This window comes from Monodelphis domestica, chromosome 1 (assembly GCF_027887165.1).
Source record: "Monodelphis domestica isolate mMonDom1 chromosome 1, mMonDom1.pri, whole genome shotgun sequence".
Classification (NCBI taxonomy): Eukaryota; Metazoa; Chordata; class Mammalia; order Didelphimorphia; family Didelphidae; genus Monodelphis; species Monodelphis domestica.
The window spans coordinates 627920043-627939785 of record NC_077227.1 but is presented as its reverse complement, the minus strand read 5'-3'; the positions used below and the strand labels follow the sequence as shown (position 1 = coordinate 627939785).

The following is a 19743-nucleotide window of genomic DNA, read 5'->3' as shown; positions in this document are numbered from 1 at the left end:
TTTATTACTCCTTCTGTAGTGCCTATTAATGCTTACAAGTCTCCCTTGATAGCTTTTTATTCCCACAAAATCTCTCCCAGATCTAAGGATTATAATGGCCAGCTTTGTCCAAGATACATCAATGATCTTCATTCTGCCTTCTTTCTCTAAACATCCCACATAAGAACAGGAACAACCTCCACGAATTGATGCAAAGTGAAAGGAGCAGAACCAGGAGGCTATTATATACAGAGACTGTTACACTGTGGTATAATCTAATGTAATGGACTTCTCTATTAGTAGCAATGCAATGATCCATAACAATTTGGAGGGATTTATGAGAAAGAACACTATCCACATTCAGAGGAAAAACTGTGGGAATAGAAACACAGAAGAAAAACAACTGCTTGATCACATGGGTCAATGGGGATATGATTGGGGATGTAGACTCTAAATGAACATCCTAGTGCAAACATCAACAACAGGAAAATAGGTTTTGATCAAGGATACATGTAAAACCCAGCAGAATTGTGCATTGGCTATGGGAAGGTGGAGGGTGAATATGATTCTTGTAACCAAGGAAAAATGTTCTAAATTGACTAATTAAATAAAATTTAAAAATATTAATAATACACTCTGTTGGAAAGTCCAATGAAATCCCATCATTAAATCTTTATGTGGTAAAAATAAATAAACAAATAGATGAATAAATGTCCCACATGAAATTGCTACTGTTGTCAGCTGACCTCGTCCCAGTAGCACCCACCAAGGTGAAAGGCTCTCTTAAGGTACTGCCAGGTGAATAGCAGCAGTTCTATTACCTTCATTCTCTCCTGCCTCCATACCCCACTAGGCTTTTTTTTTCTCCTCATTTTACTAATAGCCACCATGATGGTTTTAAATCACAAAAACAAATGCAACCTGTCTTCCAGTAAATAAATAGGAAATGAATTGGTGATTAGTACCATGTTCATTAATGATACTTTAAAACAGGGGTTCTTAAAACTGTGTGTGGTCAGGAACTATGTTTTACTGAATTGAAATCAAGGAACCTGTTGACAGGTTTATGAGTGAATGAGAAATGCAAAGGCTTGTTAATGGTGTTGTCAGTAGGAGGTGTTGTGATGGAGAGAAATATGTCCTTATGAGCTGTCAATCAGGAGGCACTTCGGTAAAACCAAAAAAAAAAAAAGCAGACATGGTAGCAGCTTCAAGATGAATTTTCTTCTCTCACCTAAAAATACTGAGAGGGGTAAAAAAGGGTACATATGTGTGAAAGAAAACAATATTTCATGATCAATTAGGTTGTACTCTACGATTACAATTAATGAATTAGGGACTCTTTAAAAATAAAGGGAAAGTACTTATTACTTTATAAACTCTAAATTTTTCACTTTCTGATTATCCAACACATGAATTTTCCAAGTCTTTTTGTTACTTACTTTCAGAGCCTTCCTTTTGCGGGCCAGGCTTTGCATGAGAAGGTGGGTAGGAGAAAGGAAAAGAGATAAAGTTTAAACTAAACATTTTGTCTTAATTGTTAGCAGCTCTGGTTTGAAGAAAAAATGGTTGAATGCATAAAGTTGAAGCATTTGTCTAAAATGAGGTTTGAGGATAATTTGTGAATTTCTTTTAGGCTAGGTTTACATGACAACAAAACATGTGGTCAAGTCAGTGGAAAGCATCAGCCAAACCAGATGAGCAGGATAGAAAAGACCAATTTACCAGCTTATGTGAATTTTTATTTTTTTTAACCTGGTGTCTGGCATTTTGTAGACAATCTTGTGTGTGTGTGTGTGTGTGTGTGAACCTCTCCTTTTATTGCCATGGATATTCAACAGTTGAAAAAAGTCCAAGAATCAAATCATTATTTTTTTGGATCATTCACTAAACCACAAATTTCTGTATCACTTAAATTAAAAGGTTATTTTGTAATCCATGCTGGTTTCGTGTCAAAAATAGCTTTTCTATGGGTAAGCCAATTTAGTCAAAGGATTTCAAAAATAAAATCATGAAAAAAATCTCCAAATAATTTGATCTCTTCCCAATTGCTCTCACAAAATATCATTAAATTAAGATAACTAAGCTCAACATTGATATCCATAGTAATGCACCGATTTGTCCATTTGTTGATGTTAAGAGATTCTCTTCAAAGGCCAAGAGATATTTAATAAAAAGGTACCAAAATAAGAGAACCTAAGATTATTATCAATCAAAGGGACAATGGACACATGAAGAAGAAACAACAGTCATTCAAGCATTGCACTAGTATCTGGAAAATATTAAAATTGTCAGAGGAAGGTTTCTAGTTCATTGGGCAGACTGTCTATTGAAGACAACAGAACAAGGTGAAGAGATGTGATAGAGCTACAATGTGAACATTGAAGAAAATATTGGCATCAATGAGAGAGGGAATCTATCTTAAAAAGTATCAAGAGTATGAGGAAAATGAAAAGGAGTCATTCTTCACCTTGTCCTTCTTGTACATTTTATTCTTGGAATAAATGATACATGGGCAGCAGAACCCAGGCAATGCTAAAGATGAATCAGGAGATGCTATTATTGATTTCCTATCACCATTTGGTAATTGCTACCTTTGGTTCTATCAGCAAATATGTTGTCCTTGGGGAAATCTGCTCATTCTTTGATATTATCTTCTCAGGATCTAAAAGAGTTAATGGAAATAAATCATACTACTCTAAACATATAGAGATTTTTTCTTCCAAATAATTAAAGTGCTCCCCTATATATCAATATATTATATTATTGCAAAGGAAATTGAAAGAACTATAATGCTCTAATTTTATCTATGGCATAATTATATCACAAAGAGATTAGATGATTTGCTCAAAATATAGTACTATCTTGATTCCTATTTCAGAAACCCATGAGAACACATTTTTGCCTTATAAATAGCTATTATAAATGGAACTAGACAATCAAATGAAATGCATGATCAACTTACATAGTGGTGCTATATTATTAAGAACAATAATGATTAAAAAATGAAGACTATCATTTTTTCATTAACATTATAACTGAATTTTCTTAATAGGCAATTGCAAGGGTTTACCCTTATAAGATATTAATTTTGCCTCTTAAGTTGTCCCAAGATACAAGTATAGGACCTGGTTTAATAGCCACCAATAAGTCTTTAAGCTGATTTTCCAGACACACAGACTGGTCAGAGACTACAGGTAATGATCTAGGTTTAGTGAGGACATATTGTTGTGTTCTTAGCTAGAAAAGAAAATTCTAATTTATTTTTCTTTTCATCCTAGACTATACTCATATTGACCTACATAATAGGCTGTTTTTAATCCTTTATTTTTAGATCTCAGCAAATTTGTGTGTGAATGTACAAATAAATTCATTATTCTATAAGAAAAAAATGACATTTGATTAACCAACAACAAGCTTTCTTTTTTCCCAACCATGGATCATGAGAGCATAGAAGAAGGAAGATGCCTATTGCTCAAGTAGGATTGGGATAAGGACAGGAAATCACTTCTTTTTAACCATAGAAATAGTCCCCAACATGTAAACATGTGATATCGTCCTCTATCTTTTGAGTAACATTTATATTATCTAAAATAAACTATCATTCTGTTGTTGTTCCATAATTGGCATGTGACACAGTCCACATTGTAGCAAATATAAGTTGAGTAAACAGAAAGCATTTGCTGTCTTTGTGCTATGAGAAACATTCGGGTTTCCTTAAACAGACAAACTTTATTTTGTTGCTATGCAACTGTCATGCGACACAGTCCACCAGGCAGTAAATAAAGAAGGAATTTTACAATGAAGAGGAAAGTCTTTTTCTCTCTGCTTGAGATCAAGCCACAACTTCCTTTCTTGTTACACTATCCCATCACTGTGCTCTAGGGCTATTTCACAAACTTCAATGTTTTGGCAAGATAAACAAATGAATGAATAACATAGTGCTGACATGGATACAGTTTGAAAATTGCACGCGAGGAAACATCAATAACATAGAGCACACTTCTTCCATATAGGCCAAGGAATTCATGTTCTGTAAGCATTCGAAGGGCTGGAAGAATTCCACTTCATGGTCCCCTTCCCAAATTCTCCCTAGGAGCTATGCTTATATAAGATTCCAAGGAAGGATCAATCTTGCTTCCCTACTAATCTAGATAGTCATTCCCTTGCAGTTTAGACAGTCAAGATTTTAATGCATGGCTTTCTGGCCACTAAAAGATATCAAATAATAACAACAGAACTGTCTGGCCACAGAACTGAAAATCAAAATGTCCATGGACCTTTATGTACCTAGAAAAATATGTGAAAAGAGAAGATGTACCCAGAGTTAATGAATTTCTATACAGAGGAATTTAAGTAAAATATAAACTCGTTGAAGGCAAGGATGGTTTTTCATCTCTGTCTTTGTATCCCACATAGTAAGTGCTTAACAAATGCTTATTGATTATTGGATAAAAAATAAAATGGTAGAAATGACATTGGACTAGGTAATAGGAAAAAGAACATGCATTCTAATGCTAATTTAAATATTACCTAGAAGTATAAAATATTAGAGAAACTACTTAACCTAGAATAGGTCATCTGTACCTCATCTGTAAAATGAGAAGTTCAATCAAAATAATTTCATTGTCCCTTCCAGGTCTAAGAAGCTATGAATTCAAGCCCTACCTAGAGTTTTACTTCAGTTATTTTGCTCATTATTTTACTTGTAGATAATGACATTCGTTTTAAAGATCTCAAAATACTTCAACAAAACTTTTTCTTCCCATTATAAAGACTATGATGTTAAGAATTGGGTATCTTGTCCAAGAATGGGCTGTTCAAAACAAGGAACAGAAAGAGATGCAGAAATCATTGAGTTTTATTTTTACTTCTCCATATTCTCCCTATCTACTTAGATCACTAAGATTTTTCATCATGAGGTTGCTATAGTAGATGTAGGTACCTACAGGGCATGCTAAAATCAAATCAAGTCAACTTGAGAGAGCCAAATGTTAAATTTCCAGCATGAGCATTTATACATTGGAAATTGGCAAAATGCTATAACTCAGTATTTGATTTATTGTTTAATTATTTAAACATAGATAAGTAAGATAAACATAGAAAGAAGTAGACAGAGTATTGATAATAAAGATTAAATAAAACTTTGCTATATTTTTCTCCTTGTGGATACATTCTCTCATGGAAAATTTCTGTGAAATCTACAGATTTTCTATCCTAGAAAAGGGAAGTAATGGAGTAAAACCCACATCAGTTAGTCAAAAGACCTTTTTTCTAGTTATGATTCTGTCACTGATAAGGTAGGAAACCTTGGACAAGTCAATTGGCCTCTCAATTTACTCATTTACATAGGGAAGGCACTACATAGTCCCTATGATTGAACTAGATAATCCCTATGATTTTAGGCACTAAAATTAAATGTCTTACTTTAAAAAAAAAAAAAAACTTGTGACATAGTATGTGCCATATTGTATACTTTTACAACTTACTCAGCAGCCAGTATAGTTCTTCATATAGAGTAGGAACCCAACAAATATCTTTGAGATGATTTATACATTGATTTTTATTGGCTCCATAACTGATTGAAAACAAACAAAAAAGATGAATTAGTGTGAATTATCCAATCTCTGCTGCTTCCTATATGGATGACCTTTATAAGTCACTTAACCTTCCCAGGCCTCAGTTTCCTCATATGTAAAATGAGGGGAATGGAATAGGTTATCTTTAAAGTCCTTTCCAACTTAAAAAAAAAAAAAACCACAAACTTCTGATTCCAAACCTCTGACATAAGTACAGTATTTGTTCTGTATACCTGAAAACAAAATTCTCTATGCATAGTCATTTTTTTTTTACAAAACCAAGTTAAGTCATTCCTTCTGGTTGTGAATTTTATGAGTCTAGATTGAAACACAGGCTTATCCTGATACGAAAAGAGGAAGATTTATAATATTTGGCAATAATTTCAGGCAATGATTAATGCTCCAACATTTTTATTTTGCTCTACTGCACAAGGTTCTGAAATCCTTGGGGTACTGGACCTAAGGGAGTAAATGACTTTTCTCAATAAAAACAAATCTTACCTTCTCATAATTTTGAGAAGCTGTTTTCCTTTACTAAGCTTTTTCAAACTGAATCTGGATGATCATTTGTCAAAAAAAAAAAGTGGAGAAGAGAATACTATCATTGGATAGTATGATTTGGATAGCTTCTAACATCTCTTCTAGACTGGAGATTTTTAGAGCATTCCCCAAGACTGTACTAGTAACATGATTTGGAAAGTAAGAAAATAACAAAATAACAAAAGTAGAGAAGTCATTAGGAAAGATCAAAAGAATTAGGGTGATACAGATCTTTCATGCCCAGAAAGGACAAAAGAGAGGCGGAGTGGGAGATGAAGTTTTAAAACAGGCAAATTCCTTATTATATACTATTAGGTGACACTCACAAATAATGTTAAGCATGGTTGTCATTCACCAAATAAGTTTCACTCTCCTGACTTCAATTCAGTCCCTAAGCTCATCACCTCAGTCTTCAGAGACACAATTTTAGGCTATCTCCACAAGTGTGCCTAAATGACTATCTCTGTTTGGTCAGATGTTTGTTACTAGCAGGTATCCCAAGTTTTGCCAAAATACTTTTTTTTTTACTTTTCCAGAGAATTTAAGTTATTTGAACTCATTTTTAATGTTTTCTTTTCTAACAGTTAATATGTTCATAGGATGCAAGTGCATTTTTTTAAATGATCCTGAGACACCCATTGAAAAGTCAAGAGCAATGAACTAAAAGGGGTTTCTATTTTGTTGGGGAAGAACAACGTTCTTTGTACAGTGGCTCAAAATTACATAGTACAGTCACCCTCTGCACAGTGTCTCTTTGTCAAGAAACACATGCTGAAAGAAAGAATACAGATGAGAAAATAATGTGCACTGTCAGATCTTGGAAACAACCGACAGATTTGTCCTCACCAATGTCTTGTCAATGTCTTTTACATTCCGGCACCCTGAAAAAATAAAACATATATTTAATATAAAATAAATGCAATAATAATCAGTCGAGTAATGGTTTTCCCAAGGAATGTAAAACTTGACTAATGTAAAGTTTATGGTTCAAGGTAGGCCTGCCAACTCTTATGTGGCATGAGACCATTTTTATTACCTAAACAGTCCTTAACACAAAATGACTGGCACATATTTTTATTAACACAAAGAGTATATTCTTTCTGCCACATTTAATAGATATTCAGGGACTGAAAGCTTTCCTTTAGGATCTGTCTCTGTAGCAAAGGAAAACTCAGGATGATGATTCACAGAGTATCATTCTTCCCTTAGAGACTTTGTGTACACAAGCAAAATGCAATAGAAAGTCAAGCAATCATGTCAAAAATTCAATCAATGTAGACAATCCAGGTCATGAAGACAAAAGGTTTAAAAATAACAAGAATCCTTCCTTGGAAATGGAATTATGTGGAAAATTGTCTCAATCATTCACTTCATCCTCCTTGTAGAGATGCCCACTGACCCTGTTCTGAGTCAGTAACTCAGAATGATACCAGAATGAAAGAAGGCATGTATAAATGATGGGAAAGAGAGGACCTGACAGGGGAACATAGAAGCCATATATTGTTCTTACTCTATTTTCAGGTTATATAGAAAATAACCATTCTTTTAGTATATTCAACAAGTATTTTGAAAATTCTAAATGAATGTTTCCAACATTTTCTACACTTAGGGACCTATAGAGAGCAACCAACAAACTATACCTTTCACTTAGCACACATGTAGACATCAAGTTCAGAGTCGAAACCATTCATTCCATGCCAGAGATATTTAATGGAAACTGTTAGATGCCTGAATTCTAGAACTATCTTAATTACCTTTATGATCTCTCATGGGTCTTTCATCTTCTTCAACTTCTAACATTCAAGTGTCTTCTGCATCTTCACCCCTCTGTCACATAATGAAGTGGCCTTATACCTTTCTAAGACTAACTCCTCTACTTTTACAAGTGATTACATTCCATCCTGTCTCCTCCAACAAACAGACTTCTTCCTCTGTAATTCCATCTTTCAGTTATTTTCAATATCTCCCTCTCTACTGGCTCATCTTCTACTTCCTACAAACATGTTAGTGTCTCTCCTTCCTGAAAAAACCTTCATCTGATCACTCTGTCCATGTTAACTAGCATCCAATATCTCTTCTGCCCTTTATAGCTGAACTCAAAAAAATCCATCTATAATTGGAGCCTCCACTTTCTCTCCTCCCATTCTCTTTTTAACCACTTAGGATTTATTCCCAAACTTATTCCACCAAAACTGCTCTCTCTGAGGTTAATGATATCCTAATTGCTAAATCCAGTGGCCTTTTCTCCATCCTCATTCTCCTTGGCTACTCTCCAGCCTTTGACACTATTCACACTCTCTCTTCGTTGTTATTCTCTTCTCTCTAGGTTTTTGGGATACCACTCTCTCATGGTTTTCCCTCCTTCTCAATGTCTTCAAGATCACACTCTCAAAAAGTTGTCCCTCAGGGTTCTGTCATGGGCCCCCTTCTCTTCTCCCCTTATAGTATTTCATCTTTTTTTCCTCATCAGCTCCCATTTATTTAAATATTAACCCTATATTGATGATTATCAAATCTACATATCCTGCCTCAACCTCTCTACTGACTCCTAATCCAACTATCTTCCAGACATATGAAAGTAGATGTCTAATAGACACCTTAAATTCAATATGTCCAAAACAGAACTCATCTTTCACCCTCTCCTACATTCCATTCCAAGTTTCCGTAGAGGATAACACCATCATTTCAGTCCCTCAGACTTAAAAACTAAGAATCATTCTCAATCCCTCACTGTTTCTTACTCCCTTCCCTTGTCCAAAATATTGCCAAAGTCTGTCAATTTCATCTTTGCAACATCTCTCAACTATGCCCCCATTCTGGTGTAGGCATTCATCACCTCATGGCTTAATTATGGTAATAATCTACAGGTGGATCAGCTTGCCTTAAGCCTTTCTCCACTCCAACTTATCCTCTATTCAGCCACTAAAGTGATTTTCCTAAAGTACAAATCTGTCTGTGTCACCCCCATGTGGCAAACTCCAATGGCTCCCTAGTGCCTCTAGGATCAAATACAAAATCCTTTGTTTGGGGTTCAAAGCCCTTTACAAGGTAGTCTCCTCCTGGCTTTCCAGGCTTCTCATACATTATTTAGAGTCTTCTTATACATTACTTAAACATGACACTCCATCTCTGAGCCTTTCATTGTCTGTCCCCCACGCCTGGGACTTCCCCAACTCACCTCTTCCTCTTGGCTTCTCTAGCTTCCTACAAGTTTCAGCTAAAGTCCCATCATCTACAGGAAGCATTTCACAGTTTTGTCATTAGTGTCATCCCTCTGAGATGACTCCCAATTTCTCTTGTTTGTACATAATCATTTGCTTGTTTTTCTCCCTCTAGTCTGCGAAGGTCCTTGAGGACAGACTTTTTCTTTGTCTTTATGTGTATTCCACTGCTTCATACAGTGCCTGGCACATAGTACATATTTAATAAATGCTTATTGACTGACTATAGAAAGGAAAAAGCCTATAGCCCAGAGACTCAAGCTATGAATTTTCAAGAACTAGTTTCAAATGAGGGAATTTTCATAAATATCCTTTTGCTTCATATTCCCTCTAAATTGAAGTTTCCCAATGGAAACTTCAATGTATACAATGTATACAAATTGCTAGTGGTGACTTTGACTTATTCCACCCTCACACTATTTTTATTTTGAACACATCAAAACATAGCTTATATAAAAGCTTATATAAAGGTCTCTACAATAAGGATGAAAGGGGCCCTGGGCTCCAATACAAATGCAATGTCTATATAGAATTCAGGACAACCTATATGTGAGAGGCAGTGTGTTATAGTAAATAGAACATGGAAATTTTGTATACATCCCATCTAAGACACGTATTGGGAAAGATAGATGTAGTCTCCTTGATTTCAAATGTGACCCCAGGTAAGTCACATAGACCTATTTGTCTCAATTTCCAAAGCTGTAAATTGGAGAAGGAAAAAGCAAACTACTCCAGTGCCTTTGCCAAGAAAATTCCAAACAGGGTCACTCAAAGTTGGACATGACTGAAAAATTGAATAACACATAACATTTATTAACTCTTTGACTCTAGGCAATTAATTTAATTTCTCTAGTCCTCTTCTTTCCTATCTATAAAACTAAGGAGTTGGACTAGATGATTTCCACAGTCTTTTCCAGTTCTCAATCTATAATCCTATGATCCTTATTTCACCTCAAAGATAGAATGTCATACACACAGCAGAATCTCAGGAGCCCTTAAACATCTAACACAACTTCCCTCACCACTCACCTTTTCCCAAGAGCAAGATTATTATATACTCTATGTTTGAGACATCCCTTGAAGGGAAATACATTTGGGGGAATGCTAGAGAGTCAGCTGTTTTCCCAATGGACCTGAATTGTCCAAATAACACATAATAATTGTGAAGAGGAAAAAAAAAACCACTCCATATTGCTCTTTTATCTTGTCATTCTGTCCTTTCCATTTCTCCAACTAAAATTCAAACTATTTATAAACAGAGGCTATATCTTATGTTTGTATATGATTCTGGCACACATGTATCATAACACCTATATACAGAAATGACCCAATAAGTTTGTGGTCCTTTTTAAAGTTGTAGGAGTATTACAAATACATTACTACCTTCTTAAGGACAGAGACCATGATTTTCCATATTTTTCTAAGATGTCTACTATAGGGGAAAGGAATCATTCATTAAGTACTTATGTTCCAGACTGGGCAGCTAAGTGGCACAATGGATTGATCACCAGGCCTGGAATGAGGAAGACCCAAATTCAAATTATATGTCAGACATTTACTAGCTTTGCCACCCTGAGCAAGTCATTTACCTAATCCACTGGAGAAGTAAATGGCAAACCACTCCAGTATCTTTGCTGAGAAAACCACAGATAGGGTTATGAAGAGTCAGACATGACTGAAATGACTGAATTATAACAACAAATCAGGTGGATACTCTGCAAAGAGCTTTATAAATATTACCTCATTTGATCCTCAGAACAGCTCTTGGAGGTAGGTATTATTATTTCCCTCATTTTTTGGATGAAAAAGCAGAAGTAAAGAGAAGTTAAATGACTTGCCCAAAGTCACCACTAGCAAGTGTCTGAGGCTAGATTTGAACTCAGCTTCCTGACTCTGAGCCCCACACTCAATCCATTGTTTTATAGTAGTGTTCAAAATTTGATAGGGGAACAATAAATGTTACTAACTTGCTTGCTGAAAGTCCTAATACACATAGGGTTTCAAGAACTCACCAGTAAGAGCCATGGCCAACTGGAATTCTTCTTTCATCATTTCCAGAACCTGCTTCACTCCTTTCTCCCCCTAATAAAATGAAAGAAAGGGAAGTATTTTATTTAGTTTGGCTCAGTCACACCTGACATTTGTTTATCTAATTATTCAATTACCTGATAAGCCAATCCCCAGATGATGGGTCTCCCCAAAAATACAGCTTTGGCCCCAAGAGCAAGGGCTTTCAGCACATCTGTTCCTTTACGTATGCCCCCATCTAAGAATACCTCCACCTTTCCTTCCACAGCCTCTACAATTTCAGGCAAGACGTCAATCTGTGGAGGCAAGACAGAAATGTTATGTCATTTGTCCATTTAAAAGGAACCCTGCTCAAGGCCACCCAAAGGCTATTAATCTCATCAGACCATGACTTTAGGTGAAAGCATTAGACCACAGGAATGTATATTTAGAGTAAAGAGTAAAATAATTTCCTCTTTAAAAAAAAAAAGAAGAGAAAAGGACTACAAGCTAAAAGTATCAATATTCCCTTTACTTTTAAGTTTGGAGTTGGTGGGATAATCTCTGGGAGAGTTTCCTGTGAGTAACCGAGGGTTGAATTTGGCCAAAGATTTTCATCATGGAGTGAATAAGGGTAGAATTTGGCCCATAGCCCTGCATGGTTTGGCATGTAAAGTGAGTTTTTCTCCCTTCCCATTTGGTTTTTGCTACCTTGCCAAACATACTTGGGATCAATTTACATATACATGGCTTTCTTCTTATATTCAGGCAAATTACATCAACATATAAGTGCTACAATTTCCAAACTATGATGCAAGCTGTAATTAAGCACATTTCCCCAATTTGTAAGGAGAAATGAGAAAAATATTAACCAGCTTGGGTTCAATGCACATTTTCAAAGACTATCAAATTTTGTTTAGGTTGTTTCAAACACTGAATATGGCCTAAAAATGACCTAGAAAAGACATTTAAGACCTGAACTCAGTGCCACAAAATTAAGTCCAGATTGGTGTCATATATCTATGGGATAGGAGGTTTTATCTATGGCCTAGCATTTCCAACTATTGAAATAGAGCTGGAACTCTACTTGGGTATGCCTTTGTCACACTACATAATTTTTAGTGAGACATTATATAAATAAATTCAATGTAAACCCAATATTTAATACCCCTATTTAATTTCTTATAATTAATTTCTTGCAATTAATTTCTTGCAATATCTTATTGGCAAGCTTTGGTAATGACCTATTGTTTTCTCAGATTTCACTTCCCAAAGACATGAAAGAAAACTTTTTGAGTTTTGGTTTTAGATTCTTAAATATAATCTTTTCAAGAAAATGCTATAGGTAGATAGGTACATGGAGCAATGGATAAAAGCTTGAGTCAGGAAGACTTGAGTTCAAATCAGTCTTAGACACTAATTGTGTGATTCTGGGCAAGTGGTTTAAATTCTGCTTTCCTTGGTTCATTCTTTTGTAAAATGGGGCATGTATAAAATAGGTTCTTGTGAAGTCCAAATAATATAATATGCACATAGCACTTTGTAAACTTTATATATGCTAGCTATTATTATTATTACTAGCATATATTACTATATAATATCATTATATTACTATATATACACTATACTATATACACTATATATATTATATATACTATGTAAAAGACACTTTAAGTGTCTTACAACAGGATATAGCTAAAATTCCACCCTCTAATGAAATATTTCCCACTAACTTCTCCATTTCTTGACCCTTCAAAGCACTCCTTATTTATATACTATGCATTGGTCCTTTTGAATCTACTTCAAGAAGCATTAATAATCACTTCTATGTGTCAGGAAGTAGGTAGGCATTGAAGATACAAAAAAAAAACAAAAACCTGTCACTGTCCTAAATTTAATGTTCTTTCTTATATTTTATGATGTTCCCTTACAAGTGATACAGTGAATAAAGTGCTGAGCCTGAAGTCAGGAAGACCTGAGTTCAGATCTAGATTCAAACATTAACTAGCTGTCTGACCCTGAGCAAGTCACTTAATCTCTATTTAGCCTCAGTCTCCTGATCTGTATAATAGAGATAAAAACAGCATCTACCTCCCAGAGTTGTTGTAAGGATCAAATAAGATAATATGACCTTATTTGTTTAGAAGATCTTTTTGCATCCTATATTAATCATGATCTACTCCATAGATGTCTTCATGATAGCATAGAGTACATAGCACAGGACTGAATATAAAGTAGCAATCAATACCAAGCTTTTATGAAATTTATTAAGCACTTAAAATACCCCAGGCACTGTGCCAAGGTTGGGGCACTTTTCTAAGCTCTAAGTATTCAATAAATACTTATTGAAATTAAATTAATAAATATAGTATATATTAAAATGGATTTGGAATTAAGAGTTGTTTGGTCATTTTCAGTTGTGGCCATCTCTTCATGACCCCATTTGGGATTGTTTTGAAAAAGATATTGGAGTGGTTTACCAATTTCTTCTTGAGCTCATTTTATAGATGAAGAAATTGAAGCAAACAAGGGTTAAATGACTTGTCCAGGCTCACACAGCTGGTAAGCATTGGAGGCCAGATTTGAAGTGAGGAATATGAATCTTCCTGACTTCAGATCCAGCATTCTATCCACAGTATTACTTAATCTTGGGTTCAAATTCTAGTTCTTCCATTTATTTCTATGACTTTAGATAATTAATCAATTTACTTAACACCTTTGGGTCTTCAGGTCTCTAATCTATAAATTGATAGGGCTGATGTAAATTATCTGTTTTAAGGTCCCTTCTAGCTCTAAATGCTGGGATTACATTTTCATATTAGAAAGTGAGATTTGCAATAGAGGACACTATGTATATAGTAGGACACCTACAATCAGAAAGTTCTGATGAATATTTAACAACCAGCATTGTGAAAACAAATGACATATTTTCAAGCTTAATCTGCATTATTAATTTCTTAAGTCTATACAACCAACAAAACAATAAATCAAGCCACAATCTGTAGCATTAGCAGATGTCCAAAGTATAAAAGCTTAAACTGAAATTTTAACACTAGATTCTAATAAGTCAGTACAACTTGACTCTAGGATAACCTTCCTTTTATCTTTTTTAAAAATGTATATGTAATCATAAAATTTTAATAATTATAATGGAATTGAAACATCTATTCTGTGCTCTTGTTGTCAGAAAGAAGTGAATGTAGGGGATAGCTGGGTGGCTCAGTGGATTGAGAGAGACGGGAGGTCATAGGTTCAAATGTGACTTCAATACTTTTTAGCTGTGTGACCCTGGGCAAGTCACTTACCCCCATTGCCTAGCCCTTACTGCTCTCTGCCTTACTACCAATACACAGTTTTGATTCCAAGATGGAAGGTAAGGATTCAAAACAAAAGTGAGTGCAAATCTTGCCTCACAGAGTTATAACATTTCTTCAAATTAAAATGATTATTAATATTCAGTGATCCTGCCTTTATTAGAAGTATGAATCAGAAAAGATAACCACATGTAAAATTTTAAATGCCTCTTATTACAGTGGAAGATAAACTGTATATAGAATAAAAAAATTCTAATCTAAGCTCTTCTACTTCATATCTGTGTGAGTTTAATCAAGTTATTTGAGCTCTAATGGACTCAGTTCCTTTATCTTTAAGATAAGAAGTTTTGACTAGATGACTTCTAAGATTACTTTATGATCAAAAGTTATGATGTTATCCTATGAGTCAATCAACAAGCATTTATTAGATACCTACTACATTCCTGGGAAAATGAGGTGTCAACTCAGATGAGTCTTTCTGAGGTTAAATCTGGCCTCAGATCCTAACCATGTAACCCTGGCTAAATTACTTAACGATGTTTGCCTTAGTTTTCTCATCTGTAAAATGAACTGGGGAAAGAAATGGCAAATCATTCCATTATCCAAGAAAAATATCTCAAATAGGGTCACAAAGAGTCAGATATAGCTGAAAACTACCAAACAACAGAAAAGGCTACTAACTCCCAATTCAGTGCTCAATCCACAAAGTAGTTAATTAAATATATAGTACCTCCAAAATGTTTAGTGGAAGTGAACCTTAGAGATCAGCTAGCATAACTAGATAGTTCATTAAGATAAGAGTTGAGTAAATTGCCTAGTGACATAACATTCTTACCAGTATTTGTTGGGTTTAAAACCCAGTGGAATTGTGTGTCAGATGTGGGAGGGGGTTATTTGGAGAGGAGAGAAAGAACATGATTTTTGTAATCCTGGAAAAATGCTCTAAATTAATCAATTAAATAATTTTTTTTAATCCTTTGGTGTGCGTTTTACACATGGTTCATCATTGATGGCTATGCACACACACAAACACCAAAAATGACAAAAACCAAGATCAAACCAGACAGACAAAAGATGGCTAAAACTGAAACTTCAATAGAAATATTGTAAGGAATATTCCCAATACTTTTTTATTAGTACTCACAGTGGCAGGCACTCCATCCAGTTGGCGGGCACCATGATTGGATACCAATATACCATCAACACCATATTTCACAGCTGTCCTGGCATCATCAGCTAGAAAACATGAATTAGTGATTCAGTTATTAAGGCTACTTTGAAGATATATTAATTAGCAAATTGCTTGGCATCTGTAAAAAAAAATCTGAATATTATTCCTGAAAGGATGGATTTTTAACCAATACATCAAAATATAGATTTGAGGAACATTCTATTGGATCTTGTATACTTCCCCTCCTGCCTCCAACAGAACATTTCTTGAGAGAGGGAACTAAATCATTTTGCCTTTGTATACCTAATACTAATAACTATGGTTTTTGCTTACTAGAAAATTCATAACTACTAACTGGACTTGATTGGTTAGATTTCATCAGTATAATTATTTCCTCCTGTGGTAAAGATTGTACATCATCCGCAAGATCTCTATAGTTGAACTGGCAAAAGGATAGTAGGGATGTTATTTTTGACCAAGATAAAGTCAGAATTTGTATCATTTAAAGTTTAAAAAAACATTAATAACATTAATAATGTTCATTATGGTATTTATATATTTTTTACTTTGTCCATAGTCAATATCATATAATAAAATATTGTAGATGAATAATTCTAATACACAAATTTTAAAAGATTAAAGAAAAGAGTATACATGTATGTATATATAGACATGTATACACATATATACATACTTGCAATAATAATCCTCATATGATGTAATCATTCACTTATGTTGAAATAAACTGGCAAGATTACAAAGGTGTCAAGAAAAATGAATGGAATTTTGGAGAATTTCAATAGCAGTCAAGTAGGAAGTACTATTATCCTTGTTTTGTTTCACCTAAGAAAACAGAACTGGTAGTCATGGATGAAAATTACAGAGAGGCAAATTTAGACTTTACATAAGAGTAATTCACTACCCCTATTGTTGGACATTTTGGTTGCTAAAAATGGCAGAAAAAATATTTGTGTAAAGAACACTGAAAAATTCACCTTGAGAAGAAACACAGATCCATTCCCCATCCCTTCACCAGACAAATACTTGAGGAGTACTAGAGAAAACTGCTCCTCAGATAAATTTATTGACTAGGAGCACCTGCTTAAAAGTAGAGCAAAGAATTATGTAATAATGACTGTGACATATTGGAATATAATGTCTCAAGTGTTTTCAGAGTTTTGAAAGTTATAGCTGCAAAGCTGTAAATCAATTGTTTGGGAACTATGGGACAAAACTATAGGAGCTGATTTCAAGCATTAGAAGCCAGGAAAAGGCAATCAGAACACAGGAAAAGAAAAGATGCTGTAAGAAGAGATAGATTAAGTCAGATATCAAAGATTAGAAGCCTGAGAAACTAGAAAACTCCTAAAGATTGACAGGCAGGCTTTTCAGATGTTTAAGTGTGATACTGATTGGAAAAGAGCCATTGTTCTACTGAAAGCTAATTGTCTAAATAAAAGAGGGCTTCCTACAGCTATAAAGACTAGAGCTGCTGGAAGTTCACTACAGGAGAACTGTATTCTGATACATTATAAAGAGCTCTCTAGGATAATTTCGTGCTAGTACCATATAAAACTTATCCTTTACTTCCCCTATACTTTAAGAGAATGGGAAGGAGAAAAGAAAGAAAAAAAGATAAGCTTTGCAGCTGTTTTTCCCAGAGCTATGCTGTTCTACTTTGCTAAAAGATTGTAATATTTTCTTAGTATCCTGCCATGGGCAACTATGTGCTAAAAGCTCAGTAATATTTCAGTGCCTAAGAGTAACAGAGAAACTATTTTGGCCAGTAGGTGATGCACAGTACAAATGTTTTGTGTGTGTTCTGTGTGTTTGTGTGCATGTGTGTGTTTAAGAGATCTAGGGCATCAAAGCTTGGTTCAGAGCTATGATTATTCCAGATACATGGGTTTCCTTAGCCATATGGGTCTTTGTTTGGTTTCAGTAAATGTGGGCCCACTCTTGCCCATGGATATTGAATACACTCATGGATTACTATGATTCAGGTTTTTAGGTGGATTGTTATTTTTTAATCCCTGTTTTTTCCTTTTACTGAGTAAATGTTATAATTATTCTTATTTGTACCTTACTGTTTAATAATGGTTTCCTGTTTAAGAATCAATGGTGTCATTGTGACTAATTGCTTATAAATGGGAGATACATTCATAAGGACTAAAGAACTACAGTGGCAAGTACTAGAAATGTAGTCTCCCCAAACCAAGGTTACACATAAGACCCTGTGTGTTTTAGTGACCATAACCCAGGAAATTCTCCAGAACCACTACTATGAGTACAGATTGGGAATCAGTGAGTCAGCCCATAAAGGAAAAGTGTTGTGGTAATCATATCAGAGCTATATAAGGAATAACTTCCTACCAATTAAAGCTATCCAAAGTAAAAATCAGTGTCCTCATGGGATAATGGCTTTTCCCTCATTAAAGCTCCTCAAGAAGAAACTGAATGTTCATCAAGAATGGCGTAATGTATAACCCAGATCAAATTACCTTCCAGCACTGGAAAGAAGAGAATGGAGGGAGGGAGATAAGTTCAATTATATAACTTGGGAAAACTTGTGTGGAAATCTGTTATTATATGTAATTGGTAAAAAAATAAAAATAATGTTGTAATGGGAAATGATGCAAATGAAATGAGTAGAACCAGTATAACTGTTGTATACATAGCAATATATGAGTATAAAAAGATATAGATATATAGATATACATACACACACACACATAAATATATATATATATATAAAACAGAAATAAAGTTCAATGATCAACTGTGGATGACAACTATTATCAGGAATACAAGGACTCAGGACAACTCCAAAGGACTCATGATGAAAAAGTCTATCCACTGCTAGAGAAGGAACTGATAAAGTCTGAATACAGATTGAAGGATTCCATTTTTCATTTTATTTCTTCCATGAATTTTTCTCTAGTATAAGTGGAATGTGTCTTCTTTTACAATGTGAAGGAAATGGACATATGTATTGTATAATAAACACATGTATAATCTACATCATATTATCTGCTGTTTGGGGGGATAGGGGAGGAATGGAAGGGAGGGAGAGAACATGGATTACAAAATGTCAGAAAACAAGGTTTGAAAAATTATAGCAACATATAATCTGGAAGAAAAATTAACTAGTACCTTTAAGTACTTTTCAGGGTTGCTTTCCTCCTTTCATATGTCACCTCGTTCTCACCTGTGTCTCCAAGAAACTGTACCATGAGAAGGAACCACACGTGGTAAACCATTTCAGCAGGTGGGCTAAACCACACTGAGAGTAACCAACAGGCCTTGAAATCCATTGGTAACTTAGGGAGTTGTCTAACCTAAGCATGTGAAGACTTTCTCTGATGGAACAATTTGTTTCATTAGCAATGAAGTAGACAGAAGTGGGCATTGTGGAATGCTTAAAGCTTAATTAGCCATCAAAGAAACCAAGATCATCCACTGCATCCCAAGCCATCACTAATCACCCTGAGTATTGTCTTGTCACTGGACTTTAATGATGGAAGCAAGAACAAGACCAACAAATTTGTGCAACTCTGCCTCACATCCAGTTTATGAAAGAGACAAAAGGCATCACTAGTGTCTTTGTCTACCTCAATTACTCAACTATTAATGAGATTAATAATAGCACCTACCTCCTGGGGTTGTTGTGAAGATTTAATAAGATATTTGTAAAACATTTACCATGATACCTGGTACATAATGCATTCTTTATAGAAGCTTGTTTCCTTCCTCCTCTTTCCTACTTCACCTACTGAAATAGCCTACTAATAGGTATCCTGCCTTTTGTCTCTAAGTTCCTCAATATAACCACCACATAGTTGCCAGAACAGTTTTTCAGTTCACCACTCTATTTAAAAACCACTAGGAACTCTCTATTGCCTCTAGAATTCAATAAAAATTATTTGGCCTGG

The 19743-nt window shown here is 34.7% G+C and overlaps 1 protein-coding gene across 2 annotated transcripts in view; it reads right to left on the bottom strand.

The window, feature by feature from the left end:
* Nucleotides 1-3691: 3691 nt before the first annotated feature.
* The window catches only part of HAO1 (hydroxyacid oxidase 1), a 73245-nt gene continuing 57193 nt past the window's right edge, over nucleotides 3692-19743 (bottom strand). For both annotated transcript variants that reach the window (XM_001382092.4, XM_056813910.1), the window contains exons 5-8: nucleotides 15785-15876; nucleotides 11485-11643; nucleotides 11332-11401; nucleotides 3692-6979 (exon numbers count right to left, since the gene is read on the bottom strand). In XM_001382092.4, coding sequence (XP_001382129.2) covers nucleotides 6909-6979; nucleotides 11332-11401; nucleotides 11485-11643; nucleotides 15785-15876 — 392 coding nt within the window. In that variant the 3' untranslated portion in view covers nucleotides 3692-6908. The remainder of the gene's footprint in view (nucleotides 6980-11331; nucleotides 11402-11484; nucleotides 11644-15784; nucleotides 15877-19743) is intronic.